Source organism: Saccopteryx leptura, chromosome 9 (assembly GCF_036850995.1).
Source record: "Saccopteryx leptura isolate mSacLep1 chromosome 9, mSacLep1_pri_phased_curated, whole genome shotgun sequence".
Classification (NCBI taxonomy): domain Eukaryota; kingdom Metazoa; phylum Chordata; class Mammalia; order Chiroptera; family Emballonuridae; genus Saccopteryx; species Saccopteryx leptura.
In genome coordinates this window covers 30,148,293-30,176,255 of record NC_089511.1, presented here as the reverse complement: position 1 = coordinate 30,176,255, position 27,963 = coordinate 30,148,293, and the positions used below count along the sequence as shown (strand labels likewise).

The window sequence follows — 27,963 nt, the reverse complement described above, 5'->3', positions numbered from 1 at the left end:
GTTACGCGAGGCAAGACTACGTCTCTTACGCTGTGAACCCGCCCACCGCCCCGCCTCCCGTGCGTCGTAACCCTGGGCAACTATCGCTGCCGCCCGCCGCCGGCGAAAACTAAATTACTGAGGGCTTTTTAACCCCCCTGGCCCCATGTAAGCGTGTGAGTGGAGGCAGCCGCTTCCCCGGCGCCGCAGCAGAGCCCCACACTACCCCACGGGCGGCGGAGCGAGAGCCCTGCCCAATGCGAGAGGAAGCTGCGCTTTGAGGCGGGGACGTAAAGGGAGAGGTAGTGCGAACCAGCGCTGGATTAAGGGCGTGGGCAGGGGGGGGGGGCGTAACGGCACGGAGTGGGGGGTCAGTGGGAGGGGCCTTTGAAAGGGCGGAGCCCTGTGAGGGTGGAGACACTGGAGGCAGGGGTGGAGCTTGGTAAGGTAAAGGACGACGTTTTGCTGGAGCTCTTGAAAAACGGAAAGTCCTCTTTTGTGGTTGAGTGGGAACTGCTGGAGGAAGGAGGGAAGGTAGGTGAGAAAGAAGGAAGGATCACGGAAGACGGTGAGGAGCCTGCAGGGAAGGGAAGGATTATTAAAGGAAAAGAGTCAGGTTGAGTATGGGTGTTTGATGACTTGTATGTTCACATAAACTGTGTGAGAGCTGGGAAGATGGGCGTTGCTTTACACTTTTATAGCCAGGGTTAGGTAGCTAATAGGCACTGAGGGAGTGAATGAATGTGAATGAAAAAAGTGGAAGAGCTGGGAGACTGTAATTGGAATAGAAATGGTCTGATTGGAGGAGGGATAGTTGAAGGAACTACGCTCGCTCGTAGGAATCATTCTATGAACAGTCAAAACTGTTGTGCTCTGTGGGCACATAATAAGCATAAGGCACAAATAATTAACATGGGACTATAACATTTGAAAATATGAACAATTTGGCCCTGGCCGGTTGGCTCAGCGGTAGAGCGTCGGCCTAGCGTGCGGAGGACCCGGGTTCGATTCCCGGCCAGGGCACACAGGAGAAGCGCCCATTTGCTTCTCCACCCCTCCGCCGCGCTTTCCTCTCGGGCGCATGCGGGAGTCTGTCTGACTGTCTCTCCCTGTTTCCAGCTTCAGAAAAATGAAAAAAAAAAAAGAAAATATGAACAATTTGCTTACGTTGGGTGGCGCATGTGCTTAACGCAAAGAGGTTCAACTCCCTGCCGAATTGTGTTCCAAACTGTGTTAGTGAAGTCTCAATGTCTTTTTCTTCTTTTTTTTTTTTTAATTTTAATTTAATTTAATTTTTATTTTTCTGAAGCTGGAAACGGGGAGAGACAGTCAGACAGACTCCCGCATGCACCCGACCGGGATCCACCCAGCACGCCCACCAGGGGCGACGCTCTGCCCACCAGGGGGCGATGCTCTGCCCCCCCCCCCCCCCCCCCCCCCCGGGGGTGTCGCTCTGCGGCGACCAGAGCCACTCTAGCGCCTGGGGCAGAGGCCAAGGAGCCATCCCCAGCGCCCAGGCCATCTTTGCTCCAATGGAGCCTTGGCTGCGGAAGAGGAAGAGAGAGACAGAGAGGAAGGAGGGGGGGTGGAGAAGCAAATGGGCGCTTCTCCTATGTGCCCTGGCCGGGAATCGAACCGGGTCCCCCACACGCCAGGCTGACGCTCTACCGCTGAGCCAACCGGCCAGGGCCTCAATGTCTTTTTCATTTAGATACTATATTACCAGTGATCAGCATGCCCAGGCCAATCTTCAAGACCTATTTAACCAGTTTATGTGTATGAAGCTTAGCTCTGTATTTAGAAATTTAACTTCCACCATGACTGTTTCAATTTTTTTTTTTTTAAGATTTTTATTTCTTGAGTTAGGTGCTCCTCATGGCTGTGGTTAACCGGGTCTAGGGTACCGAGCCCCACCCCTCGGGCAGAGCTGCCCTTCCGTCCCTGGTACTGTCTCCCCCATCTCGTCCCGGCGCGGTCCGGGGAGGGCGCTGCAGCGCCAGCAGCTCTGTAGCGGTGACAACGATGGACCAGGAGCCTGTGAGCCGTGCAGAAGGTGAAGCAGTCGCAGCGCCGGGAGCTGCGGCTACCGTGGCGTTCAGGGACTCGGAGCGGCAGATGAGTAACGAAAAAGGCTTTGAAAATGTAGAACTGGGAGTCACTGGAAAAAAGAAGAAAGTCCCAAGGAGAGTCATCCACTTTGTCAGTGGTGAAACAGTGGAAGAATACAGCACAGACGAAGATCAAGTTGATGGCCCGGAAAAGAAAGATATTTTGCCTACAGTTGATCCGACAAAACTTACCTGGGGACCCTACTTATGGTTTTACATGCTTCGGGCAGCCACATCAACCCTCTCAGTGTGTGACTTTCTTGGAGAAAAGATTGTATCTGTTGTGGGCATCAGCACCCCAAAGTACCAGTATGCCATTGATGAGTATTACCGGATGAAGAAAGAGGAGGAAGAGGTGGAGGAAGAAAACAGGGTGTCTGAAGAAGCAGAAAGACAATACCAACAGAATAAGCTACAGGCTGATTCCATCGTTCAGACAGATCAACCAGAAACAATGGTATCCAGTTCATTTGTGAATCTCAATTTTGAAATGGAGGGAGACTGTGAAGTAATTACAGAAAGCAAACAAAATCCAGTCTCTGTCCCACCATAGAATGCAGTGACTCAGACTTCAAATTCTAAGGTGGTTTTTATACCAGGAATATTCTCTATTCAGTAGGACTTAATACAATTAATTTATATTTTAAATTATTATCTGGACAGGGGAAAATGTTTCTTTGTTCTTAGGCTCTATTTAGCAAAAGTCAGATCAGAAATTTGGATATTTGTACTGTGTTTTTACTGTGCGTCGAACTTGTGCTTTAGTTTTAAAATGATCTTTATTAAAAAGTTGAGGACATTTTAGAACCCTAACTGCCCATTAAGAAGAGTTAAGTTTTCATGCTTGTCTGTTATTTGTAAGAAAAAAAAAATATGTAAGTTGCTGATTAAGGCTAATTAAATCTGATATTCCTAATCTCAGAGGAAAGTGAAGATTTTTTTTTGTCCTATTTTCATGTTGTGTCTTATGATTAATTTCATACTAAGGATGGTTCATTCACTGAGTGTGTAATAAAAAGAGCAAGATTAAAAAATATATATTTATTGATTTTAGAGAGAGGAGAGATAAGAAAGAGGGGAGGAGTGGGAAGCATCAACTCATAGCAGTTGCTTCTTACATGTGCCTTGAAAAGGCAAGCCCAGGGTTTCGAACTGACAACCTCAGCATCCCAGGTCAACACTTTATCCACCGCGCCACCACTGGCTAGGCCCACCATGACTGTTTTTATTTATTGATTCCTTCAACACATGATAAGGGCCACAGGAAACATCCATTCAGAATTTCAAGTGAGACTGCCAGAAACCCGTATTTTCCTGGCTGAAATTCTGACATGGATTTAAGATTCCTTTAAACCTGAAACTTCTAAGAAGACAGGGGTAAGTGTGGGGACATGGAGCCAGAGAAGTGGTGAGGAGTTTTGAGAGAGTACAGTTTGCTTTTACTTAAACACTGTGGACATTTTGCCTCTCCTGTCCCATCAACATTACCCCCACTGTTAATTGATTAGTAATGTGGTAACCAAGTGTAGGAATCTAGAGTGAGACATTTACAGTTTGACTTTGTAGACAGTTAATGGCAAATATGTAGCAAATGTGCTACCAGCTTCCTTACTTGTTCTCTGACAGACATCATTAATCAATCACAGAACTCTTTCCTGTAGTGGACAAGTTTTAAGATCGTTCTGAACCCTAGGTAGCCACTACTTGTTTGGAACTGACAATTTGGAACATATTCTTCATTCCTAATGTAGATAATAAATGTAAAAAAAAAATAAACATCAATGTGAATATAAATTTCCTTAACTCTTGGAAGGTTCCTTTTTGTTTTCAATGGGATTACCTAAATAAATGGATCAAGAATCTTATAGATGAAATTTAGAAATATAGGTCAGATAATTGTATAGTGAGGTTAATTAGTAAACACCCAAGTACCAGGGATATCCACAGGATATTGTTCTTCATCCTTTCCTCAAAAGCATTTTTGAGTGACTTGGGTCAAATTAAAGAAGGTATATCCATTGAATTATTAGAGTCTTAAAATGGGAAGAAATGGTTCAGAAATATCTAAGCAGGTTAGGATGATGGTCCAAAACCAAGACAAAGAAATTTTAGAAGAATTTTATATACTTGGATATCTACATCTAGCTAAAAAGAAGAAAAAAGAAAAAAATTAAAAGGAAATCAATAGCTCCTGACTGATAGTAGTGCAGTGGATAGAGCAGGGGTTGGGAACCTATGGCTCGTGAGCCAGATGTGGTTCTTTTTTTTTCTTTTTTTTTGTATTTTTCTGAAGCTGGAAACGGGGAGAGACAGTCAGACAGACTCCCGCATGCGCCTGACCAGGATCCACCTGGCACGCCCACCAGGGGCAACGCTCTGCCCCTCCGGGGTGTCACTCTGCTGCGACCAGAGCCACTCTAGCGCCTGGGGTAGAGGCCAAGGAGCCATCCCCAGCGCCCGGGCCATCTTTGCTCCAATGGAGCCTTGGCTGCGGGAGGGGAAGAGAGAAACAGAGAGGAAGGGGGGGGGGGTGGAGAAGCAAATGGGCGCTTCTCCTATGTGCCCTGGCCGGGAATTGAACCCGGGTCCCCCCGCACGCCAGGCCGATGCTCTACTGCTGAGCCAACCGGCCAGGGCCCAGATATGGTTCTTTTGATGGCTGCATCTGACTCGCAGACAAATCTTTAATAAAAAAATAATGTTAAAAATATAAAACATTGTCATGTATTACAATCCATTCATTTCCTACTGCTTATGTTCATGGTTGCGGGTGGCTGGAGCCAATCACAGCTGTCCTCTGGGACAACACCAAATTTTTATTGGATAATGTGTAAGGTACACAGGTTGTTGTATGGCTCTCATGGAATTACATTTTAAAATATGTGGCGTTCAGCCTGACCAGGTGGCGGCACTGTGGATAGAGCGTTGGACTGGGATGCGGAGGACCCAGGTTCGAGACCCCGAGGTCGCCAGCTGGTGCGCAGGCTCATCTGGTTTGAGCAAAGCTCACCAGCTTGGACCCAAGGTCACTGGCTCAAGCAAGGGGTTACTCGGTCTGCTGAAGGCCCACGGTCAAGGCACATATGAGAAAGCAATCAATGAACAACTAAGGTGTCGCTACGAAAAACTGATGATTGATGCTTCTCATCTCTCTTCGTTCCTGTCTGTCTGACCCTATCTATCCCTCTCTCTGACTCTCTCTGTCTCTGTAAAATAAATAAATAAATAAATAAATAAAAGAAAACAAACGAACAAAAAAATATGTGGCGTTCATGGCTATCTCAGCCAAAAAGGTTCCCGACCCCCGGGAGAGAGCATCAACCTGGGATGCTGAGGTCCCAGGTTAAAAATCACAAGGTTGCTGGTTTGAGCGTGAGCTCATCTGGCTCACCAGCTTGAGTGTGGGATTATCAAAATGATCCCAAGATTACAGGGTTGAGCCCAAAGGTTGCTGAAATGAAGCCCAAAGTTGCTGACTTTACCCCAAGTTCACTGGCCGGAGCAAGGGGTCACTGACTGGGTTTGAGCCCCCTGGTCAAGGCATTTATGAGAAGCAAGCAATGAATAACTAATGTGACACAACTATGAGTTGATGCTTCTCATCTCCCTCCCTTTCTGCCTCTCTCTCTCTCTCTGTAAAATAAATAAATAAATAAATAAATAAATAGAAATCAACAGCATGGGTATAGAGTCAAGACAAGGATTATTAACAATTTATGTGAAAAAATCTAGAAGTTGTAGTTGGCCTCACCTCAGTGTTAATCAAGATTAGGATATAGCATTTAAAAAATATAGCAATCTTTGTTGAATTAATTGGTATAGATTTCAAATCAAAGGGAGTCAGATTTCAAAATAGATACTTCTAGCCAGACTGAATTTAAGTATTGCCTCAATTTCCAGGTGCTACATTTTAAAGACATTGACAAGCAACTGCGCATTCTTAAGATGAGGGAATTTGAGATTCTTGTCTGAAGAAATGATAGTTGCCTTCAGATATTTTCAGGATTATCATGTGTTGCTTTTGGGAAGAATCCCAGGAACTGAGAAGCAAAATTTGTAGGCTTGCAGATGTCTTGATTTGAGAACATTCCAATGTTAAAGATGCTGCTGGAATGAAAAAGGTAGCTTATAAAATAATGAGCTCTCAGTTATTAAAATTATATAAGCATGTCAAAGAACAGTTGCTAACCCCAGGTCATGAAGATTTTCTATGTGTTCTTTTTCAAGTTATAGAGTTTTATGATTTTTATTTAGGTCTATGATCCATTTTGAATTATTTTTTTTGCACATGATTGGCCAGTGGTTGCTACACTATATTTGAAAAGACTATCCTTTGTGCATTTAATTACTTTTGCATTTGTCAGAAATCAAATGGCCATGTTTATATGGGTATATTTCTGGACTCCCTATTCTGGCCCATTGATCCATGTGTCTTTCCCTCACCAATATCATACTGATTTCTATAGCCTTATGGTGATTTTTAAAATTGGATAGTGTGATTCCTCCACTTTATAGTTTGTTTTCACAATTGTTATAACTATTATAGTTCCTTTGCGTTTTCTACTAAATTTTAAAGCCAGCTTGTCAATATTGGTAAGAAATCCTGTGCTAGATTCATATCTTGCTACTCAGCAGTTATACCTCCAACTACTTTAAGATTGTATCTTCTTAGACCCTTATATTTATATATATTAGAATCCAAAAAATTGGAAAAGGTTTTAAGAAAAGAATTATCATGTTATATGCCTTCCCATTCCCAGAGGCCTAGACTCTTTCAAGGACCATAAATGTCCACATTTTAGGTAGTGACATTCTTAGTACATAAGGACCATCTGCTTTGTATGCAACGTCGGATAGCATACTAGTGTGGTACCAAGACATTACTACTGGTCACCAAAATTTGGCTTTCCGTTTCCTTCTGGTGATTTAGGAGGAAGTATTTTTCCACTTCTCCTTGAAGTTAGGTAGTCCTGTGACTTGTTCCAGTAATGACATGGAGACTGAAGTCATATGTTACTTTTAGGCAGAAGCATCTAAGAGCATCTAAGATGTCAGTCATTTTTGCTGTCACATTGGCTATGGTTTTCCATTGTGGTGTCTCCATTAGTTCAATTCCAGAGTGAGGATAATGTGGAGCAGAGTCTACAACATTGTACAATGGACATGTAGTATGTATTAGGAATAAATTTTTGTTATCACTGGGGGAAAAATTAGGTTTGCTTGTTATTGCAGCTTAACCTTGCGTATCTAGACTAGTATGGGTAGGTCTAGCTAACAGACAGTGACTGTGCCAGACTGAAGCGTACCCTGGTAAGGCTCCCAGGGCAACTTTTTCCAAAAAGAATCTGGCAGGTTAAGCCTTATCTGGGACAAACAAACTAAAAACAACAAAAATATCCCAAAAGTCAGTTTTATGGAAATTTAAAAAAACAATTCCTAACTTCACTTTCATTAAAATGATTAAAAAAAAAAAATAACCACAGTATAACCTTCTTGATCAAAGAAATACAAAAAGTCCCTTTCTGTACTAATTTGTCCTTCTGTCTGTCTCTTGTGTTTTTTGCTATCCTTAATTTCTCATTGGCTACTAGCCTTTTGAGAATTTCTTCATGTTCTTCATCAAGTGGTCTCTACTTCATATATGTAATCTTTCCTTTGGGCAACATGAGTTATTTATTTGCAAATAGCAGATAGATATGGTCATTGTTCTCCTTTTACATTGATTTCAGCCCCTCAAACCCCATTTTAACTTGAATCAACACATCCATGAGAGTAGCAACAGAAAATGTATCTTTTTCCTGGACTCTGTTGTAATATTAGTGTACCTTTACAATTGGCCCTTTGTAGCAGAATAAAGTCTTATAGTTCATTTCAGGAGCAGGACACTTTGTATCCTAAATTACAGATTGGTTTGGGTGTTAAAGCTAATTTTAAAATATAATAAGAAACTTTTATTAGTCAAATTAAAAAAAAAAAAAGAAAATACAGGTACAACCAATTTTAATACATTTTAATCTACTATGTCCAGAATATTGTAATTTCAACATGTAGTTAATGAAAACTACATTGACATTGCCAGATTATAATTTGGTAGTTTCTGTACTACTTGTTTCATTATCAAATTGCATGATCATAATACAGTGTCAGAGATCCCAAAGGTAAATGTCTATTTTTTTCTGCATTTCCAACTCATTCTTTTGCAGTTCAGTAAATTCAATGAGAAGGCCTTGAGTGTTGTGATTTAAACTCTTAAGCACACTTAAGCTCAAATAATTGGACAATTATTTATGGAGTTTCTCTAAATTCCTTCATAAACTCTATTGTCTGATTTTTATAACTTTGTTGTACATCTGTTGTTTTTCAATAAGTCCTTGTTCTTTACTCCAACAAAATAATTACACAAATTGTGATATCTATTCTTTGATACATTTATTTCAGTTTTCTGAAGGTCAGAATTCATCCTGTGCTCACCTCCACCATTATCCCATATTTCATTTCTTGAACAACTCTGATAATGTAATGGCTTAAATTTCTTTTTATTATATATTATGGGAAACTTCACACTTACATAAAAGTCGAGAGAAAAGTACAGTTAACATCCATTTGGCATATGGCCACTTTTATTTAATCATATTCTCTAATCACAACCACCAAGTACCCCATACCTCCCACACTCCTTGCAGGATTAATTTGAAGTCAATTAAAAATAGTTTATCGGCCTGGCGTGCAGGAGTCCTGGGTTTGATTCCTGGCCAGGGCACACAGGAGAAGCGCCCATCTGCTTCTCCACCCCTCCCTCTCTCCTTCCTCTCTGTCTCTCTCTTCCCCTCCCTCAGCCAAGGCTCCATTGGAGCAAAGTTGGCCCGGGCGCTGAGGATGGCTCCATGACCTCTGCCTCAGGCGCTAGAATGGCCCTGGTTGCAATAGAGCAATGCCCCAGATGGGCAGAGCATCGCCCCCCTGGTGGGCGTGCCGGGTGGATCCCGGTCGGGTGTATGCGGGAGTCTGTCTGACTGCCTCCCTGTTTCCAACTTCAGAGAAAAAAAAAATACCAAAAAGAAAGTTTATATTTAATTGGTAAAATTAAACTATGCTATAATTTTTTTTCCTGGGCATTTTCTTTCAATTTTTGTCTCTATAAATACTATTAGAAAAGGCATTTTCTGGATCATAGTAAATTTCCTTAGACTCTGTTTCTTAGACTCTCATTCAACTCCTTTCTTAATTTTCAAATATCTTAAGTTCCTTAATCGGTTTTTCTTTGGGGTTATTCTTCTTTATCCAAACATGTACTTTGGGGGCTTGGACCTCAGTCAACATTTTCTTCTTTGTACATTTTGGGAGTTGAATACCTTCTGGCGTACATATGTGTGGCTTCCTGCTTTGTACTCCAAAACCAATTTTCTAGTTGCATCTGCAAATGCATTGTCCCATGGTAACATTTTCACTGTGATCTTTCTGTTTTTTTTTTTTAATGTGATTTCCTTGGAAAACATTAATAAGGACTTTGACATATGCTTCACACCAGAGATTCTTAAATGGAATCAGATTGTAAAACTCATTGGGAGTCAAGAAGTGGAACAGCATGAGCTCTTGATTTACTTCAAGTTTGTAAAGCAAACATCATTTTACTATCAGAAAACATGAGTATTATATCATTGCAGATTTCTGCATTCCAACATAAAAGTAAACCTGCATAGAATTTGTAAGAAGTAGCATATCTCCTCTCTCAGCTGACCTTTGATTGCTTTTTACACATCGCTATTTGTCTCTCTTATGAGAGCTGGAAGAATGGACAGTACGACTTGAAGGCACATTTATAGGAGGAAAACTTAAAATTAAGACTATGCTTTCCACTAACTGAATTTTTTTCCAATTAGGAAAAGACCACCAACCTTCTGTTTTAGTTGTGGAGCAGCTTGATCCAGCTTGCTTGAAGAACACCAGGTTCTGGATGAGCACCTAGCAATCTGGTATGTAGGAATCTGACCGTTTGACTCAGAATACTAGGTTTACTGACTCAAAGATGATTCTTAGTTTTCAGTCATAAGGAGTCAATATAGTTCCCATGATTTCTCATTAAGTGAGTAAAGTACTTATAAAAATGTAGTATTTTGCCTGACCAGGCGGTGGCGCAGTAGATAGAGCATCGGACTGGGATGCGGAGGACCCAGGTTCAAGACACCGAGGTTGCCAGCTTGAGTGCAGGCTCATCTGGCTTGAGCAAAAAGCTCACCAGCTTGGCCCCGAGGTCACTGGCTCGAGCAAGGCGTTACTCGGTCTGCTGAAACCTCTTGGTCAAGGCACATATGAGAAAGCAATCAATGAACAACTAAGGTGCCACAACGAAAAACTGATGATTGATGCTTCTCATCTCTCTCCGTTCCTGACTGTCCCTCTCTATCCCTCTCTCTGACTCTCTCTGTCCCTCTAAAAAAAAAAAAGTATTTATGACTATTATATAAGTATTTATAACAGTGCTTGGCATATAGTAAGAGCTATGTAATAGTAAGTTTTATTATTAACTTGATATTGTTACCTGGATTTCTTTTGGCTCTTCGTAATATACTATGACCAGAACCTCTCCTGGTGCCCTCACTGGGTCCAAAATAGACTTAACCATTATTGCATCCTGGGCCTCTGCTGTTCTTCTCTCTAGATATATAGACATAGAAATAGTCTCCCCCTCAGATTTCACATATTCTCATGGCATGTGAGGAATAGTTGAAGGCGCTAGAGATGGTTAACCTGAAAGAGAGAAGAGTACATGGAACCTTTTTACAGAGCTGTTGGGAGGTTGAGTCTTCAACCTTTTGTAGTGACAAACTGCTTTGTAACTCTGATACAGGCCTTTCCCTGAAAAAAATCATTAAACATCTTCAGAGGCATCATAGACTTTCTTAACCTCATGCAAGGATGGGAAGGCTTCCCAGCACAGAGCCTTGCTCTGGGGGGGTAAAATTAGGACCAGGGAGTGGAGGATGTTGATAGAACAGGAAAAACAGTAGTTCTCCAACTTTGCTGAATCTTAGAATCATCTCAGATGATTTAAAAAATTGCGATGGCCTGGCCAGGCAGTGGCACAGTAGATAGAGCAGGGGTCCCCAAACTTTTTATACAAGGGGCCAGTTCACTGTCCCTCAGACCGTTAGAGGGCCGCCACATACAGTGCTCCTCTCACTGACCACCAATGAAAGAGGTTCCCCTTCCGGAGGTGAGGCAGGGGGCCGGATAAATGGCCTCAGGAGGCCACATGTGGCCCGTGGGCTGTAGTATGGGGACCCCTGGGATAGAGCGTCAGACTGGGATGCGGAGGACCCAGGTTCGAGACCCCGAGGTTGCCAGCTTGAGCATGGGCTCGTCTGGTTTGAGCAAAGCTCACCAGCTTGGACCCAAGGTCGCTGGCTCAAGCAAGGGGTTACTTGGTCTGCTGAAGGCCCAAGGTCAAGGCACATATGAGAAAGCAATCAATGAACAACTAAGGTGTCACAACAAAAAACTGATGATTGATGCTTCTCATCTCTCTCCATTCTGTCTGTCTGCCCCTCACTCTGACTCTGTCTTTGTAAAGAAAAAAAAAATCGTGATGGCCAGGCTATGCACAGAACAATTATAATCAGCATTTCTGTGGACGAGGTCTGGACATTTTTATTTTTTATAAAGTTCCCCAGATGATTCCAAGGGACAGCCAAGTTTGAGAACCAGAAAATTAGAGCAGTAAATTACTCCACCACTTAAGCAGGCACTCTGAGTAGCAATTTCTTGTCAGTGGAGACACTTTAAGCAAAAAAAAAATTTTTTCTTTTAAAGAGAGAGACAGGAAGAGAGAAAAATCAGAAGCATCAACTTGTAGTTGTGTCACTTTAGTTGTTCATTGATGCATCTCATAACGTACATTGACTGGGGGCTCTAGGTGAGCCAGTAACCCCTTGCTCAAGCCAGCGACCTTAGTTAGGATCATGTCGACCCCACACTCCAGTCGGCAAACCTAAGCTCAGGACAGTGAGCCTGTGCTCTTGCCAGCAACGTCAGGGACCTCAGCGTTCCAGATTGACGCTCTATCCGCTGTGCCACCACTGGTTAGGCACAAAATATTTTTCTTATTGATTCGAACATTCTAGCACTACTTACTCTTTCCTAAACAATATCTGTTTCTTTGCTACAATAACCTCAAGTTTTAAATTTATTTTATTATTTAATAAATGGCTTTGCTTTTGATTCTCTGCTTTTTCTTTTTGAACTGTACGCTTGTTAAGTCTGTGGGGCTCAGTGGTATAAACATTTTTGTAATTCTGAAGAGAACTGGGCAGAGTGTACTTACAGGTACTTCTTTGGCCTGGGCAGTGACTGAAGTGAAATTTCACAGTATGAGAGGATCAGGCTGGTTTGCACCATCTGTCAGGTCCTTAATCATGCTGTTTGTAAATGAAATAGCACTTCTAGTTCTTAGTCACTTGTAATAAAAGTTTTTTCCTTTCAGATCTCACTCATCTGCTCTAATGTCATATTGGAAAAGATTAAGCTATCCAGTGATACTTGATCTTCCATAGGTAAGTGGAACTTCATTACCATCAAATGCCACGTAAGGCCTAAGTGAAAAAGCTGAAGTGGTAATTGAACAGATATTGTTACAAGAAGTTACTTGTCTGTACTTGAACAGAAAATAAAACAATGTGGGTTTCTGGCAGGGATCATGTTGGGTGACAGAAAGCAAGGTGCGTGGTCTTCAGTGGATCCTGTGTCGTTACCAGTAAGGACTTCCTTAAGAAGGCCCTGGCTGTTCATTAGCACTCAGCTGGATCCTTGGTGGTTACTGCTTAGGCATTCAGAGTTCATCTTTGCAGCTTGTGGGGTCCCCAGGAGGAACATCTGTCTGTGGGAAAGTATTAAAATCATGCCCTTTTTATATATGAGCAAACAGACCCAGAAAAGTAACTTATATAAGTCTCACACAGCTAGTAAAAGGATCGGAACCCTGGCTGTTTGGCATCGAGTGTGTGCTCATAATCAGGATTATAAATTTCCTAACCCTTTGACTGGATTATAAATGCTAAATCTCATTTTTCAACTTGGAAAAGCATCAATTAAGGATCAATAATATCACCACCACCACCACTATCACCATCACCTACTGTATTCATTTCCTAGGGCTGCTGTAACAAGATTCTTTATTGTCTCACATTTCTAGAGGCTCGACATATAAAAATCAAGGTGTTGGCCGGGTTGATTTCTTCTGAAGTCTGCGAGGGAAGGATCGGCTCCACACTTCTTTCCTTCACTCGCAGATGGCTGTCTTCTTTCTCCCTGTGTCTCTTCACATCATGTTCCCTCTATGCATATCTGTGTCCAGGTTTCCCCTTTCAGAGGGCACCAGTCATATGTGGTGAATTAGGGTGAACTCATCGACTGAGCTTAGATCACATGCTCTGCCAGTTTTCTCAAAAGCCTGAGCATCCCCAAGCTGATCTCCAGAGCTGTTGGGAAGGGGAAGAGGAGGAGGCTGGGGTGCATAAGCCACACATTCACTAGTTCTCTTGTTACTAGCACAATATCATTTGGGCATTTTTGCAGTGAGGGTAGGGGGATGCTTCAACCTGCATTGCTTACTTCAGTCTGTACTTCATCATGAGGGGTGGAGCCTATGTTAACATCTTCCTCTCCTCTTTTCTTCACTCCCAACTTTGGTCTATAAGTCCATTAGTCTTTTATTAGAATTAAACTTATTTTTTATACTGTCAATAGTTGACAGTGGGTGGTTTTATAATATTTCTTCTGAGTCTGTTCCTGAATGTGTTGAAGATGTTTCACCCAAGTTATGCTTTTTTTAAAAGAAAAATTAAAAACTGAGTCCAATTCACATATCAAACTACAGGAAGAAGATCTTAAAAAATTTTAAGCGACCATTAGAGTGATCACTATAATGGATCTCTGTCAGAAAAACGAGACTGAGTTAGAAAATAGTGGAAATAATGAAATTCAAAGCACAGAAGAAACTGAGTTAACCTATCCTTGTCCAGATGGAAGAAGGGAAAGGGATCATGTTTGTTGTCTTCTCAATATCAGTGACATTCTTCTTGAACAAGATAGAAAAGCCAACAAGTTTGTTATCGGAACTGGATGGGAAGAAGCAGTGAGTATCTTCTTGAGTTAGATCCCTTCTACATCTGTTTTGATGAAAACCTTTTTCTTTTTTTTCAAAAATAGTTACTGTTGCCTGACCTGTCGTGGCGCAGTGGATAAAGTGTCAACCTGGAAACACTGAGGTTGCCGGTTCAAAGCCCTGGGCTTGCCTGGTCAAGGCACATATGGGAAGTGATGCTTTCTGCTCCTCCCCCCTTCTCTCTCTCTCACTCTCTCTCCTCTCTATAATGAATAAATAAAATCTTTAAAAAAAAAAAATAGTTACTGTTACTAAAGAATGTGTAGGCCCTGGCCGGTTGTCTCAGCGGTAGAGCGTCGGCCCAGCGTGCGGAGGACCCGGGTTCGATTCTCGGCCAGGGCACACAGGAGAAGCGCCCATTTGCTTCTCCACCCCTCCGCCGTGCTTTCCTCTCTGTCTCTCTCTTCCCCTCCCGCAGCCCAGGCTCCATTGGAGCAAAGATGGCCCGGGCGCTGGGGATGGCTCTGTGGCCTCTGCCTCAGGCGCTAGAGTGGCTCTGGTCGCAACATGGCGACGCCCAGGATGGGCAGAGCATCGCCCCCCTGGTGGGCAGAGCGTCGCCCCATGGTGGGCGTGCCGGGTGGATCCCGGTCGGGCGCATGCGGGAGTCTGTCTGACTGTCTCTCCCCGTTTCCAGCTTCAGAAAAATGAAAAAGAAAAAAAAAAAAAAAAAAAAAAAGAATGTGTAAACAATGAAATATAGAATCCTTTGGAGCAGAGGTAAAATATTAATGGTGAGGATAGCAGTATGTTTTTGATTAATTTTTTAAATTAATTTATTGTGTTTACATAGATTCTAGTGTCTGCCCGAATACATCCTCCCCTCCCCCATGTTCCCTAGTACATCCTCTCTATCCTCCTCCCCGTAATGCCCTCCCCGCTTCCCTCCAGGATTTGCTTTTCTGCTCTCATCCCATCCTATCAGCCTATCATCCCCTTTCCCTCTGTCTGCTTACCTTCTGGATTCTTTGATCCCGCCTCTGTCTCTATTCCACTCCTCAGTTCCTATTGTTTCATTGGATTCCTTAGATGAGTGAGGTCATATAATATTTTTCTTTCTCTGCCTGGCTTTATTTCACTTAACATAATAGTTTCCAGGTCCATCCATGTAGTTGCAAAAAATAATATTTCCTTATTTTTTATGACTACATAGTATTACACTGTGTATATGTACCATAGCTTTTTAATTCACTCGTTCACTGATGGACACTTGGGCTGTTTCCAGATCTTGGCAATTGTAAACAATGCTGCCATATACATGGGGGTGCATTTCTCCTTTTGACTTCTTGATGTGATTGATGTTCTTGGGATATATTCCCAAAAGTGGGATGGCTGGGTCAAAAAGCTGTTCAATTTTTATTTTTTTTAGAAATCTCCATACTGTTTTCCACAGTGGCTGCACCAGTCTGCATTCCCACCAGCAGTGCAGAAGGGTTCCCTTTTTTCCACAACCTCGCCAGCACTTATTCTGTGTTGTTTTGTTGATGAGCGCCATTCTGACTGGTGTGAGGTGATATCTCATTGTGGTTTTAATTTGCATTTCTCTAATGATTACTGATGTTGAGCGTTTTTTCATATGCCTGTTGGCCATCTGTATGTCCTCTTTGGAGAAGTGTCTATTCATTTCTTTTGCCCATTTTTTTTTTTCCGAAGCTGGAAACAGGGAGGCAGTCAGACAGACTCCCGCATGCGCCCGACCTGGATCCACCCGGCATGCCCACCAGGGGGTGATGCTTTGCCCCTCCGGGGTGTCTCTCCGTTGCTCCGTTGCGTCCAGAGCCATTCTAGCGCCTGAGGCAGAGGCCACAGAGCCATCCCCATTTTTTGATTGGACTGTTTATCTTCCTGGTGTTGAGTTTTACAAGTTCTTTATAAATTTTGGTTATTAACCCCTTATCAGATGCATTGTCAAATATGTTCTCCCACTGTGTGGTTTACTTTTTATTTTGTTTATATTGTCTTTAGCTGTGCAAAAGCTTTTTAGTTTGATATAGTCCCATTTGTTTATCCTGTCCTTTATTTCCTTTGCATGTGCAGCAAATATGTTGCTGCAAGTGATGTCAAAGAGCTTATTGCCTCTGTTTTCCTCTAGGATGCTTATGGTTTCATGACTTACATTTAAGTCTTTTATCCATTTTGAGTTTATTTTTGTGAATGGTATAAGTTAGTAGTCTAGTTTCATTTTTTTTCAGGTAGCTGTCCAATTTTCCCAATACCATTTGTTAAAGAGGCTATCTTTACTCCATTGTATGCCCTTACCTCCTTTGTCAAATATCAATTGTCCATAAAGGTGTGGGTTTATTTCTGGGCTCTCCGTTCTGTTCCATTGATCTATATGCCTGTTCTTATGCCAGTACCAGGCTGTTTTGAGTACAGTGGCCTTGTAGTATAACTTGACGTCTAGAAGTGTGATACTACCCACTTTATTCTTCTTTTTCAAGATTGCTGAGGCTATTCGTGGGGTTTTTTTGGTTCCATATGAATTTTTGGAATATTTGTTCTATATCTTTGAAGTATGTCCTTGGTATTTTAATAGGAATTGCATTGAATTTACAAATTGCTTTGGGTAATATGGACATTTTAATGATGTTTATTCTTCCTAGCCATGAACACGGTATATGCTACCACTTATTTGTATCTTCCTTGATTTCTTTTATCAATGTTTTATAATTTTCTGAGTACAAGTCTTTAACCTCCTTGGTTAAATTTACTCCTAGGCATTTTGTTGTTGTTGCAATAGTGAAGGGGATTGTTTTCTTAATTTCTCTTTCAGACAGATCATTGTTGGTGTATAAAAATGCCTCTGATTTCTGAGTATTAATTTTATATTCTGACTCCTTGCTGAATTCCTTTATCAGGTCCAGTAGTTTTTTGACTGCGACTTTAGGGTTTTCTATGTACAGTATCATATCATCAGCAAATAATGATAGTTTTACTTCTTCTTTTCCAATTTGGATGCCTTTTATTTCTTCTTCTTGTCTGATTGCTGTGGCTAAGACTTCCAGAACTATATTGAATAAGGGTGGTGAAAGGGGGCACCCCTGCCTTGTTCCTGATCTTAAGGTGATTGCTTTTAATTTTTGCCCATTGAGTATGATGTTGGCTGTGGGCCTGTCATAGATGGCCTTTATCATGTTGAGGTATGTGCCCTGTATTCCCACTTTGCTGAGAGTTTTGATCATAAATGGGTGCTGGATTTTATCGAATGCTTGTTCTGCATCTGTTGATATTATCATGTGGTTTTTCTCCTTCCTTTTGTTTATGTGATGAATCACATTGATTGATTAGCAAATATTATACCAGCCTTGCCTCCCCGGAATAAATCCCACTTGATCATGATGTATGATTTTTTTCATGTATTGCTGGATGCGGTTTGCTAATATTTTGTTGAGGATTTTAGCATCTAAATTCATCAGGAATATTGGCCTATAGTTTTCTTTCTTTGTGTTGTCTTTGCCTGGCTTTGGAATCAGAATTATGCTCGCCTCTTAAAAGGAGCTTGGGAGTTTTCCTTCCTCTTGAATGTTTTGAAATAGCTTGAGAAGGATAAGAGTTAGTTCTTCTTTGAACCTTTGGTAGAATTAGCCTGTGAAGCCATCTGGCCCAGGGCTTTTGTTTTTTGGGAGTTTTTTGATAACTGTTTCAATCTCATTTGTTGTAATCAGTCTATTTAGGTTTTCTGATTCTTACAGATTGATTTTTAAAAGATTATATTTTTTAAGGAATTTTTCCATTTCACCTAGGTTGTCTAATTTTTTGGCATACAGTTTTTCATAGTATTTTCTTACAATATTTTGTATTTCTGCTGTGTCCATTGTTACTTCTCCATCCTCATTTCTAATTTTATTTATTTGAGTCCTTTCTCTTTTCTTGGTGAGTCTGGCTAAGGGTTCATCGGTCTTGTTTAACTTTTCAAAGAACCAGCTCCTGGTTTCATTGATCCTCTGTATTGATTTTTTAGTCTCTATGTCATTTATTTCCACTCTCATCTTTATTATTTCCTTCCTTCTACTTCCTCTAGGCTTTACTTGCTGTTCTTTTTCTAGTTCTTTTAGTTGCAAGATTAAGTTGTTTATTTGAGCTTTTTCTAGCTTCTTAAGGTATGCCTGTAATGCTATGAACTTCCCTCTCAGGACTGCTTTTGCTATGTCCCACAGATTTTGAGTTGTAGTGTGCTCATTTTCCTTTGTTTCAAGGAAATTTTTTTATTTCTTCCTTGATCTCATTGTTGACCCTTTTGTTGTTTAATAACATGCTGTTCAGTTTCCAAGTGTTTGAGTGTTTTTCAGTTTTTCTATTGTAGTCGATTTCTAGTTTCATGCCAGTGTGGTCAGAGAAGATGCTTGATATGGTTTCAGTCTTCTTAAATTTCTTGAGACTCGTTTTATGCCCTAATATGTGGTCTATCCTAGAGAATGTACCAGATGCACTTGAAAATTGTGTATATTCTGCTGCTTTAGGGTGAAAGGTTCTGAAAATATCTATTAAATCCAGTTGATCTAGTGTGTCCCTTAATTCTGCTGTTTCTTTGTTAATTTTCTTTCTTGAGGACCTATCCATTGGTGTTAGTGGGGTATTGAAATCCCCTACTATTATAGTATTGCTCTTGATCTCTCCCTTTATTTCCAACAAAATCTGCTTTATATATTTAGGTGCTCCTATATTAGGTGAATAGATATTTATAATGGTTATCTCTTTCTGCTGGATTGCTCCCTTTATCATTATTACTGACCTTCTTTATCCTTTACTATATAGTCTTTGTTTTAAAGTCTATTTTATCAGATATAAGTATTGCTACCCCAGCTTTTTTTTTTTCATTTCCATTTGCATGAAATATTTTTTTTTCTATCCTTTTACTTTCAGTCTATGTGTATCTTTTGTTTTATTTATTTTTTTTATTTTTATTTTTTTTGTATCTTTCTGAAGCTGGAAATGGGGAGAGACAGCATGTGTACCTGTATCTTTTGTTTTGAGGTGGGTCGGCTGTAGACAGCATGTGTACGGGTCCTGTTTTCTTATCCATTCAGCTACCCTATATATTTTGATTGGAGCATTTAATCCATTTACATTTAAGGTTATTACTGATATGTAGTTGTTTTTTTCTTTTCTTTTTTTTTTTTTTTTTTTTTTTTTGTATTTTTCTGAAGCTGGGAACGGGGAGAGACAGTCAGACAGACTCCCGCATGCGCCCAACCGGGATCCACCCGGCACACCCACCAGGGGGTGACGCTCTGCCCACCAGGGGGCGATGCTCTGCCCCTCCGGGGCATCGCTTTGCCACGACCAGAGCCACTCTAGTGCCTGGGGCAGAGGCCAAGGAGCCATCCCCAGTGCCTGGGCCATCTTTGCTCCAATGGAGCCTTGGCTGCGGGAGGGGAAGAGAGAGACAGAGAGGAAGGAGGGGGGATGGAGAAGCAAATGGGCGCTTCTCCTATGTGCCCTGGCCGGGAATCGAACCCAGGTACCCCGCACACCAGGCCGACGCTCTACCGCTGAGCCAACCGGCCAGGCCCCATTTTTTTCTTTAAATCTATATTTCTCATTTACTGTATATATATATTCCCCCACACACACTTTGTTCTGTCTACAGCAGGCCCCTTAACATTTCTTGCAGCATTGGTTTGGTTGTGATGAATTCCTTGAGTTTTTTTGTTTTGTTTTGTTTTTTTTGTCTGGGAAGCTTTTTATTTCTCCTTCAATTTTAAACAATAGTCTTGTGGATAAAAAAATCTTGGTTGTAGGTTCTTGTTCTGCATTACTTTGAATATTTCTTGCCAGTCCCTTCTGGCCTCAAGTGTTTCTGTTGAGAAGTCAGATGTCATTCTTATGGGTGTTCCTTTGTAGGTGATTGACTATTTTTCTGTTACAGCTTTTAATATTCTTTCTTTATATTTTAGTTTTGGTATTTTGATTATGATATGTCTTGGTGTGGGTCTTTTTGGGTTCTTTTTTAATGGGGTTCTCTCTGCTGCTTGAATTTGTATGACTCTTTCCTGCATCAATTTAGAGAAATTTTCATCTATAATATCTTCAAAGAGCTTCTCTAGTCCTTGTTTTTTCTCTTCTCCTTCAGGAACCCCTATTATGTGGATATTGTTTCTCTTCATGTTGTCATAGAGCTCTCCTAGCGTTTCCTCGGACTTTTTGATACTCTTTTCTTTTTGCTTTTCTGCTTCCGTGTTTTCACTTATCTTGTCTTCTAAGTCACTGATTCAATCGTCTGCTTCATCCAGCCTGCTTTTAATTTCCTTCTAGTGTAGTCTTCATTTCTGATATTGTGTTTGTCATTTCTGTCTGGTTCTTCTTTATGATTTCTGTGTCCTTTTTGATGCTTATAATTTCTTTATTGAGGTGTTCATTAAGTCCATCCATTTTAGCTTTGAGATCCTTAAGCTCCTAACAATCATTTTATATCAGGGGTCTCAAACTCGCAGCCCGCGGGCCGCATATGGCGCGCCGAACAATTTTGTGCGGCCCGCAGACTAATCCACGAAGTTCAAAATATTTTGGATAAAATTAAGTAAGCCCATGGATTAGTCTGCGGGCCACACAAAATTGTTCGGCGGGCCGCATGCAGCCCACGGGCCGCGAGTTTGAGACCCCTGTTTTATATTCTGCATCTGGTAATTTGATTACTTCCAATTCGTCCAGGACTTTTTCTGAGGACTTATCTTATTGAAGCATATGACTTATGCTTCTCTGCCTACCCATTATTCTCTGTATGACTTATAGCAGGGGTCAGGAACCTATGGCTCACGAGCCAGATGTGGCTCTTTTAATGGCTGCATCTGGCTCGCAGACAAATCTTTTTTTAAAAAATTTTTTATTTATTTAAAAAAATTTTTTTTACAGGGACAGAGAGAGAGTTAGAGAGATAGATAGGGACAGACAGACAGGAAGGGAGAGAGATGAGAAGCATCAATTCTTTGTTGCAGCACCTTAGTTGTTCATTGATTGCTCTCTCATATGTGCCTTGACCATGGGCCTTCAGCAGACTGAGTAACCCCTTGCTCAAGCCAGTGACCTTGGGTCCAAGCTGGTGAGCTTTTTGCTGAAGCCAGATGAGCCTTCACTCAAGCTGGCAACCTCGGGGTCTCAAACCTGGGTCCTCCGCATCCCAGTCTGATGCTCTATCCACTGCGCCACCGCCTGGTCAGGCTCGCAGACAAATCTTTAATAAAAAAAAATAATAACATTAAAAATATAAAACATTGTCATGCATTACAATCCATTCATTTCCTACCACTCATGTTCATGGTTGCGGGTGACTGGAGCTAATCACTGCTGTCCTCCAGGAAAAACACCAAATTTTTATTGGATAATGCTTAACATACATGGGTCGTTGTATGGCTTTCATGGAATTACATTTTAAAATATGTGGCGTTCATGGCTCTCTCAGCCAAAAAAGTTCCCGACCCCTGACTTATAGGCTTCTTCTAATTATGATCTCCCTTACCTAGTAGAGCCACTTTGAATTCTTGATTTGTTTGTTTTCTTCTCAGTTTTCTTAACTGGGTGGTAATCTTGTTTACTGATCTCAGCAGGGAGCTTATTTGAAACTATATCCAGGAATGCGGTGGGTATGACCTGAGACTCTGAAGGCTTGATTTGCCAGCTTCTCTCAGGGGGCAGGGTGCTTTCTCTGCTTCAGTAGGGGGAGGTGTATCTCAGATCTCCATGGAGACCTGAATTACTGCTCCTCCTCTCCCCTTCCTGTTTTCAACCTGGAGGTGGATCACCCAGAACTACTTTAGGTTTGTGCTGTGTGGAGGGATCAACCCCTGTCCCAGCTATGGCTGCCACTGCACTGGATGAATCAGCTACTCAGGTCATCCCATGCATTCCTCTGCCCCTGACCATCTGTCTCTCTCTCCCCACTTTCCTTTTGGGAGACAAGCCAGCCCTCTCAGCACACCTCGTTCCCAGGTCCCCAGGCAAGTGGCTGTGAGCAATATTTTCTGCTCTTCTCTTTGTAATGAAGCCTTTCTGGGTCTCAACCTCACCGCCCCCCTTCACTCCTGGAAGCAGGGGAGCTCCCACTGTGCCATGCACTCCCTACCAGGCTCGGTGTGTCTTCTTCTTTGCTCCTTGGTTTTTGAGACCTGTTCTTGTAGTCCAAAGTTGGTTTTTCACGTTGATTGTTCCTAAATTAATTTGTAATCCAGTTTGGTGGGTGAGCTGGGAGTCTGTGCGTTTGCCTACTCTGCTGCCATCTTCGTATCTGTTGCTTATGATAGCAGTACTTTTTATTGAGTATTTATGGCTACTTAGTATTGGCAAGCACAGTACTAAATGCTTTACATACATCACTTCCTTCAACCTCACAATAGTCCTGTATTCTGAACAGCCTCACTTTTTGGACAAGGATACTGGGCACCCAACAGGTGAAATAATGTGCTAAAGACAACCCAGCCAGTAGTCAAGGTCTTCTGGACTCTAGAACCTGAGCTCCTTAACTGCTGTACTAACCTCCCCAAGAGACCTGAGATTTCTCTCCTAGTGATTCTACTTAGAACCCTTTGAGTTTAATCTTAAACTATTCTTATAATCAAGAATAGAATCCTACATTTCTAACTATAAGAAAATTTGTTCTAATCTGATGCTTCTCAGGTGACACTTGGCAGTGTCACAGCAGGAGGTGAGGGGGAGCAGATGCTACTGGCATCTAATGGAACAAGGCCAGGAGTGGTGCTCCATATCCTTTGATGCCCAGGATAGCACCCATCGCAAGGAATAATCCTTGCCTGACCTGTGGTGGTGCAGTGTTTAAAATGGCAACCTGGAAAGCTGAGAGTGCCAGTTCAAAACCCCAGGTTTGCCTTGTCAAGGCACATAGGAGAGGCAACTAGTATGAGTTGATGCTTCCCACTCCCCTTTCCCTTCTCTCTCTTCTCTCCTCTCATTAAAATAAAATTTAAAAAATTTTGTTTAAAAAGCAAGGATAATCCAGCCCTATCATAGTTCAGGCTGCTGTAAGAGAATACCAGGGACAAGGTGGCTTAAGCAACAGACAGTTATTTATCATAGTTCTGGAAAGTGGAAGTCCAAGATCAGGGTGTTGGCATGATTGGGTTCTTGGTGAGGGCCCTCTTCTTGCTTGTACTCTCAGATGACCTTCTTTGTTGTGTGTAAGCAGAGAGAGAGAGAGACAGAGAGATCCCTTGACTCCTCCTTTTCTTATAAGGGCACTGATTCCATCATGAAGACCCCACCCTCTTGACTTCACCCTACCCTAATTACTCAAACTGCCCCACCTACAAACACCATCACATTAGGGATTAGGGTATCAACACAGGGATTTTTGGAGGTATACAAACATACAGTCCATGACAAGCCCCAGATGTTAGTAGTACCAAGGTTGAAAAACCCTGATCTTGGTTTACTTTATAAATGTAGAAACTGAGGCCAAATGAAGGCAGAGTGATTCACCCAAGTCCACATGAGAGAGGAAAGAATCATGTCTTCAAGAACCCTCCTTTAGTGCTCTACTGTACTGCCCCCAACTGCCACCTTAAGAATTTATTACCAGCCTGACCTGTGGTGGCGCAGTGGATAAAGCGTCGACCTGGAAATGCTGAGGTCGCCGGTTCGAAACCCTGGGCTCGCCTGGTCAAGGCACATATGGGAGTTGATGCTTCCAGCTCCTCCCCCTTTCTCTCTCTGTCTCTTCTCTCTGTCTCTCTCTGTCTCTCCCTCTCCTCTTTAAAATGAATAAATTAAAAAAAATTAAAAAAAAAAAGAATTTATTACCTTCCAAACGCATATTTCCATGCCAAATAATCAATGCTATTAGGCGGCCTATTTAAGAATTTAAGGCCCTGGCCAGTTGGCTCAGTGGTAGAGCATCAGCCCAGCATGTGGATGTCTCAGGTTCGATTCCCGGTCAGGGCGCACAGGAGAAGTGACCATCTGCTTCTCCACCCCTCCTCCTCCCCCTTCTCTCTCTCTCTCTCTCTTTCTCTCTCTTTCTCTTTGTTCCTCTCAGGCAGCAATGGCTTGATTGGTTCAAGTGCATTGGCCCTGGGAGCTGAGGATGGCTTGGTGGAACCTCTGCCTCAGGTACTAAAAATAGCTCAGTTGACAGTGTGGCCCCAGATGGGCAGAGCATCGGCCCCAGATGGTTGCTGGGTGGATCCCATTTGGGCCACATGCAGGAGTCTTTCTCTTTGTCTCCCCTCCTCTCACTTGGAAAAGAAGACTTTAAAACTTTCCAAGTTTTGCCTTACCAGGCAGTGGCGCAGTGGATAGAGCGTCGGACTGGGATGTGGAAGAGACCCTGAGGTCGCCAGCTTGAGTGTGGGCTCACTCTGGTTTGAGCAAAAATTCACCAGCTTGGACCCAAGGTCGCTGGCTCAAGCAAGGGGTTACTCAGTCTACTGAAGGCCCGTGGTCAAGGCACATATGAGAAAGCAATCAATGAACAACTAAGGTGTTGCAATGCACAACGAAAATCTAATGATTGATGCTTCTCATCTCTCCATTCCTGTCTGTCTATCCCTCACTCTGACTCTCTCTCTGTCTCTGTAAAAAAAAAAAAATTCCAAGTTTAGAAGGTTCAGTTTACTATTGATAATAACCCCAGGTTATGGATGATATATGTTCTGTAGGTTTGAAAATATTTAAGTACTTATATGCACAGAAAGGTAAAAATAAATACTATGTTAAGACAAACATCTGTCCAAGTTGCATTTAATAGTAAATATACCTGTTCCAACTTATATACAAATTCAACTTAAGAACAAACCTACAGAATCAATCTCATTCATAACCCTGGGACTGCCTGTACTTTGACTGTCATTCCCTTTTTTTTTTTTTTTGACAAGAGAGAGACAGGAAGGGAGAGAGATGAGAAGCATTTACTTGTAGTTGTGTCACATTATTTGTTCATTGATTGCTTCTCATATGTGCCTTGACGAAGGTCTCAAGCTGAGCCAGTGACCTCTTGCTCAAGCCAGCAACCTTGGGCTCAAGCCAATGACCATGGGATCATTTAGATGATATCACGTTCAAGCTGGCAACCCTGTTTTCAAGCTGGTGAGCCCATGCTCAAGTTGGCAACTTCAGGGTTGAACGTGGGACCTCAGTGTCCCAGGTCCCTATTCTTTGAAATATACATCTAAGGACTGTTGACATGGACTTGCCTCTGTTCCTTCTCGCTTCCTCCATCCCCTCCACGTAGCATTTTCCCTGGGTATGGTAAATAGAGCCTGGAAGTACAAGAAAGCCTTACAGAGGGGACACAGATGAATAGAGGGAGAGACAGAAACATCAGTTTGTTCCTATATGTGCCCTGACTGGAGATCAAGCCCACAACCTTTGCATATTGGGATGATGCTCTAACCAACTGAGCCACCTGGCCAAGGCACAAACAGTTTTGAATTTATTTTTATTTAATAGTTCCAAATTTATTTTAATGTACATCTGAAAAAATATTTAGTCAGTACATCAAGGTAGCCATTTACAGATACTATTGCTTAGTATTTTATGAATCCTATTGCTAGTATTTCTTTTCTTTTTTTGTGTGTGTGTGTATTTTTCTGAAGTTGGAAACGGGAAGGCAGTCAGACAGACTCCCGCATACCCCCAACTGGGATCCACCTGGCATGCCCACCAGGGGGTGATGCTCTGCCCATCTGGGGCATCACTCTGTCGCAACCAGAGCCATTCTAGCGCCTGAGGCAGAGGCCATGGAGCAATCCTCGGTGCCCGGGCCAACTTTGCTCCAATGGAGTCTCCGCTGGGGGAGGAGAAGAGAGAGATAGAGAGGAAGGAGAGGGGGAGGGGTGGAGAAGCAAATGGGCGCCTCTCCTGTGTACCCTGGCCGGGAATTGAACCCGGGACTCCTGCACGCCAGGCCGATGCTCTACCACTGAGCCAACCAGCCAGGGCCTATTGCTAGTATTTCTTATTTTAAAATACTGTTGCTTAATATGAGGTTAAAGTAGGTATTAAAAGTTAAAAAAAAAAAAACAAAAACAAAGATGAGTCCATTTAAAAGATATACTAGGCCCTGGCTGGTTGGCTCAGTGGTAGAGAGTCAGCCCGGCTTGTGGAAGTCCCAGGTTTGATTCCTGGCCAGGGCACAGGAGAAGCACCCATCTGCTTCTCCACCCTTTCCTTTCTCCTTTCTCTCTATCTCTCTCCCCCCCCCCCCCCCATAAGCCAAGGCTCCATTGGAGCAAAGTTGGCCCTGGGCGCTGAGGATGGCTCCATGGTTTCCGCCTGAGGCACTAGAATGGCTCAAGTTGCAATGGAGCAATGCCCCAAGTGGGCAGAGCATTGCCCCCTGGTGGGCATGCCGGGTGGATCCTGGTCAGGCACATGCGGGAGTCTGTCTCTCTGCCTCCCTGCTTCTCACCTCAGAAAACTACCAAAAAAAAAAAAAAAAAGATTGGTTCAAATAGGATGGCCCAAATGGGCATGTGGGCACAATTGGGGTGGCTAGAGTTTGGGCAGCTCGGCAGAGAGTAACATGCTGCTTTATTTGCAGGTTCAAGGCTGGGGAAGGACTTCTGCAACTGCCTGCATCTGGCCCAGGAAGAAGCTTAAAAAGGTGAAGGTGGGAGAAAGTACCAGCAACTGCATATTTTGTGTCAGTCTCTCCCAAGGGATCTGTGAGTCCAAGCCTCAGTCTGAGGCTGTGAAGTTGGTGTCAGGGGCTCTGGCTGAGGCAGACCCAGAGAAACACCAAGGCAGCCCCTCTCAGACTCAGAGCCCCGCCAAAGGCCACACCACTGCCTCCAGGGGGATTAGCAAGACCTGCTTTCCCTCCTACAGTCGGGGTGAAAAGAAAAGTCTGCAAATAAAAGAGTTTATTTGGTGCATGGAAGAGTGGGGCATCCCCAAGACTGTTAGGGGCAAGGACCCCAGCAGAGGTACTGACCGAGGCACCTCCACCTCACACTCACTGACTTCCAAGGCCCTTTTAGTTCTGCCTCCCCTGAAGGCTTCAGCTCCAGATGGCTTGGATATTCTGAGCAAGAAGAGTAAGGACTGTCTCTTGCGGCCAGAAGAGAAGGTGCTGAGCGTGAAAAAGGATGAGAGTGTGCCTTGCGCATATGGATTGAAAACAGTTGATAGGAAAGATGGCAAGACACCTATTGAGCTGTCCAAGCACCTTCAGCTCAACTGCACGCAGCCTGTTCCTCCCCCAGGGGTAAGGACATCCCTACTGGCCAATCCAGAGTGGGGCTCCCGGCACTGGTGCCCTCCCAATTCCAATAGTGTTCGCTATCTCACCACCATGCAGCTTTTGCGGAAACAGGGAGGACAAAGCTGCAAAGCCAGATTCAAAGCCAGGGAGCTGAGACCTCGCATGAACACCCAAAAGCACGCTCTCAAGGAGGCCAAGCAGGAAAACAGGCCCCAAACATTGGAGACCAAAGTGCTCCCAAGACCTCTCTTGCCATCCCTCACAGTGAGCAAAGTTGTTATTCCTGTTTCCACTCACAGAATCCTCTGAACTGCCACAATATAATTCCCCTGGGAATAAGCACCTTTTCGAACTCATTTGTCCTCTCTCTCTCTCTCCTGCCCCCACCTCATTCTCTTTTCTTCTTTTCCCTCATCTCCCCTCGCCTTCTTTATTCCCATCCTTTCCTCTCCCTCCTTCTCTTCCTCTCTTTGTCCTTTTTTTTTTTTTTGTAGTAGAACCAGAGGAAATAAACTTATTGTATGGGTTTTGATTTATTCTCGAAACACCCATATTTATATGTT

The 27,963-nt window shown here is 42.7% G+C and overlaps 2 protein-coding genes across 7 annotated transcripts; both read left to right on the top strand.

Moving 5' to 3' along the window:
- Positions 1-151: 151 nt before the first annotated feature.
- On the top strand, positions 152-27,963 carry C9H16orf46 (chromosome 9 C16orf46 homolog). Of its 2 annotated transcripts, none has more exons than XM_066349620.1 (5): positions 152-281; positions 9,968-10,060; positions 12,568-12,637; positions 13,960-14,217; positions 26,738-27,963. In XM_066349620.1, exons 4-5 carry the CDS (start codon positions 14,008-14,010, stop codon positions 27,707-27,709), a joined length of 1,182 nt encoding a protein of 393 aa, XP_066205717.1. In that variant the 5' UTR covers positions 152-281; positions 9,968-10,060; positions 12,568-12,637; positions 13,960-14,007; the 3' UTR covers positions 27,710-27,963. The 2 variants fall into 2 exon arrangements, with proteins under 2 accessions (XP_066205717.1, XP_066205716.1); XM_066349619.1 differs by lacking the exon at positions 152-281 and adding an exon at positions 399-513.
- LOC136381195 (protein FAM177A1-like) lies at positions 187-3,023 on the top strand. 5 transcript variants are annotated; one of them, XM_066349623.1, is made up of 2 exons: positions 187-281; positions 1,826-3,023. In XM_066349623.1, exon 2 carries the CDS (start codon positions 2,002-2,004, stop codon positions 2,638-2,640), a length of 639 nt encoding a protein of 212 aa, XP_066205720.1. In that variant the 5' UTR covers positions 187-281; positions 1,826-2,001; the 3' UTR covers positions 2,641-3,023. The 5 variants fall into 5 exon arrangements, with proteins under 5 accessions (XP_066205720.1, XP_066205718.1, XP_066205723.1 ...); XM_066349621.1 differs by lacking the exon at positions 187-281 and adding an exon at positions 417-513; XM_066349626.1 differs by lacking the exon at positions 187-281 and adding an exon at positions 438-513 and having other exon boundaries at positions 1,842-3,023.

What these genes read in the sequence shown, in the direction of transcription:
- LOC136381195 (XM_066349623.1), top strand. Translation starts at nt 2,002, where the DNA reads ATGGACCAGGAGCCTGTGAGCCGTGCAGAAGGTGAAGCAGTCGCAGCG.
- C9H16orf46 (XM_066349620.1), top strand. Translation starts at nt 14,008, where the DNA reads ATGGATCTCTGTCAGAAAAACGAGACTGAGTTAGAAAATAGTGGAAAT. An exon ending in GAACTGGATGGGAAGAAGCA is followed by an intron (nt 14,218 to 26,737) that starts GTGAGTATCTTC and finishes CTTTATTTGCAG; the next exon opens with GTTCAAGGCTGGGGAAGGAC.